Source organism: Aplysia californica, unplaced genomic scaffold (genome assembly GCF_000002075.1).
Source record: "Aplysia californica isolate F4 #8 unplaced genomic scaffold, AplCal3.0 scaffold00299, whole genome shotgun sequence".
Lineage (NCBI taxonomy): Eukaryota > Metazoa > Mollusca > Gastropoda > Aplysiida > Aplysiidae > Aplysia > Aplysia californica.
The window spans coordinates 686,410-688,113 of NW_004797569.1; the positions used below are offsets into that span (position 1 = coordinate 686,410).

A 1,704-nucleotide genomic window follows, 5' to 3' on the forward strand; every position below is an offset into this window, starting at 1 on the left:
CTCTCTCTCTCTCTTTTCACTCTCTCTCTCTCTCTCACCTCAGACGGGTTGAGCGTGTAGTTCCGAGAGCCTAAGACCTTCTGAAGCACCTCTAGGCTGAGGCCACTCTCTATGTCTTGTGCTGAGGAGGAGGAGATGATGGTCGCTACAAGATGGCGGATCACTTCAGAGCTGTTGCTGGCCGCCGGGCAAGTTGAAGACTGCGTCATGGCTGTTGGTGCTGTTGCTTGCGCTGTTGGTGCTGTTGTAAACGCTGTTGTTGGTGTGGGTGCTATTCGTGCTGCTGTCCGTGCTGTTATTCGTGCTGTTGTTCCTGCTGTTGGCGCAGTTGGTGCTGTTGCTACGCTGTTCGCGCTGTTGTTGGTGTTGGTGCTGTTCGTGCTGTTGTTTGTGTTTTTGGCGCAGTTGGTGCTGTTATTAGTGCTGTTGGTGCTGTTGTTGGCGTTTTTGGTGCTGTTGGCTCTGTTGTGATAGGTGTGGTGGTGGAGACGATGATGCAGCGACGATGATGATGTCGTTGGCTTTGTCGTTGATAGTGGTGTTGTTGTTGTTGTTGTTGTTGTTGCTGTTGTTGTTGTTGTTGCTGCTGTTGTTGTTGTTGTTGTTGTTGCTGTTGCTTTTACTGTAGTTGTATTTGTGTTGTTTTTGTTGTTTTTGATGTTGGTGGCTTTATTATTGTTGATGTTGTCGTCTTACATATTGTGATTTAAGTTGTGATTGCAGTAACACTGCTAAAAATGCCACTTCTGTTATTTTGCTTTGGTGATGGTTATTCTAGTAATTGTCTCGGCCACAGTTCTACAACTTGTATTAAATTCTACTCACTGCACATATCCAGTCATTTTTGCCAGAACAGATTGCATTTATACTGTGCTTTGCCCCATACAAGTACACATTCTGAGCGTGATCGGTAAACATCCGCTTGTGTAGTTAATCCATTTGAACTTCATTTTGTTTATATATCGTAACTTTATTTAATGTAGTGGTTGTTGCGCAAGTATCACATCTTTCCGTACTGTGGGATTTTAAAAAAATAAATCTTCTTTACGTGCATTTGTTCCAAAAAAAAATGTTCTTCAGGCTTGTAATCCAGATCGCAGGGGAAAGAAAAGACACCAAATGACGAGGAAGAACATTTCTCATTCTAACCGAATACTATAAAAGTATCTGAATCGTAAGGAGGAAGGCAATGTTACAGGTAGCTCCAACCTCAATGTAACCTCATCATGCATTAACAGGACATTATACAGGTCTGAATCGATTTCTTCTTCAAGTTAAAATCGGAGAAGACCAGAGAAAAGAATCATGTCCAGTGGCAGCCAATGCTACATGTAAGTCCAGTCTCAATAGAACCCCAAAGTCCACTTGATGTGAGGCGTGAATTAAAATCAGACTTGACATCTCTAAAGTAACTATCGACCTGCATTGTCCTCTACTATTAGCAAGATCTGAATTTTATTTCACTCTCGGGAATGTGTACTTGCTTTCGAGAAAATGGGTTCGGCTTTGGTCTTGGTCACTCAAGGGCATTCCTGTCCCGGGGGCAACTGAAAGATTTTGGGGTCAGTTGGAGCGATTGCGGAAGTACTTTAGTCAATGGGTAGTTCATCTCCTGTGGGATTGAAGAGAAATGTCACTGTTTAGGTCATGAAACAAAACCTTCTGTGTTGCAGACGGGGGGGAGGGGAGAGAAAGAGAGAGAGA

The 1,704-nt window shown here is 43.4% G+C and overlaps 1 protein-coding gene across 1 annotated transcript in view; it reads right to left on the bottom strand.

Annotated features, from left to right (window-relative positions):
* Positions 1-1,704, bottom strand: part of LOC101851276 (pyrokinin-1 receptor) — a gene marked incomplete in the record, with an annotated part of 39,130 nt that overhangs the window by 24,666 nt on the left and 12,760 nt on the right. Inside the window, 1 exon segment of the mRNA XM_013084519.2 lies at positions 39-1,612. Coding sequence (XP_012939973.2) covers positions 39-209 — 171 coding nt within the window.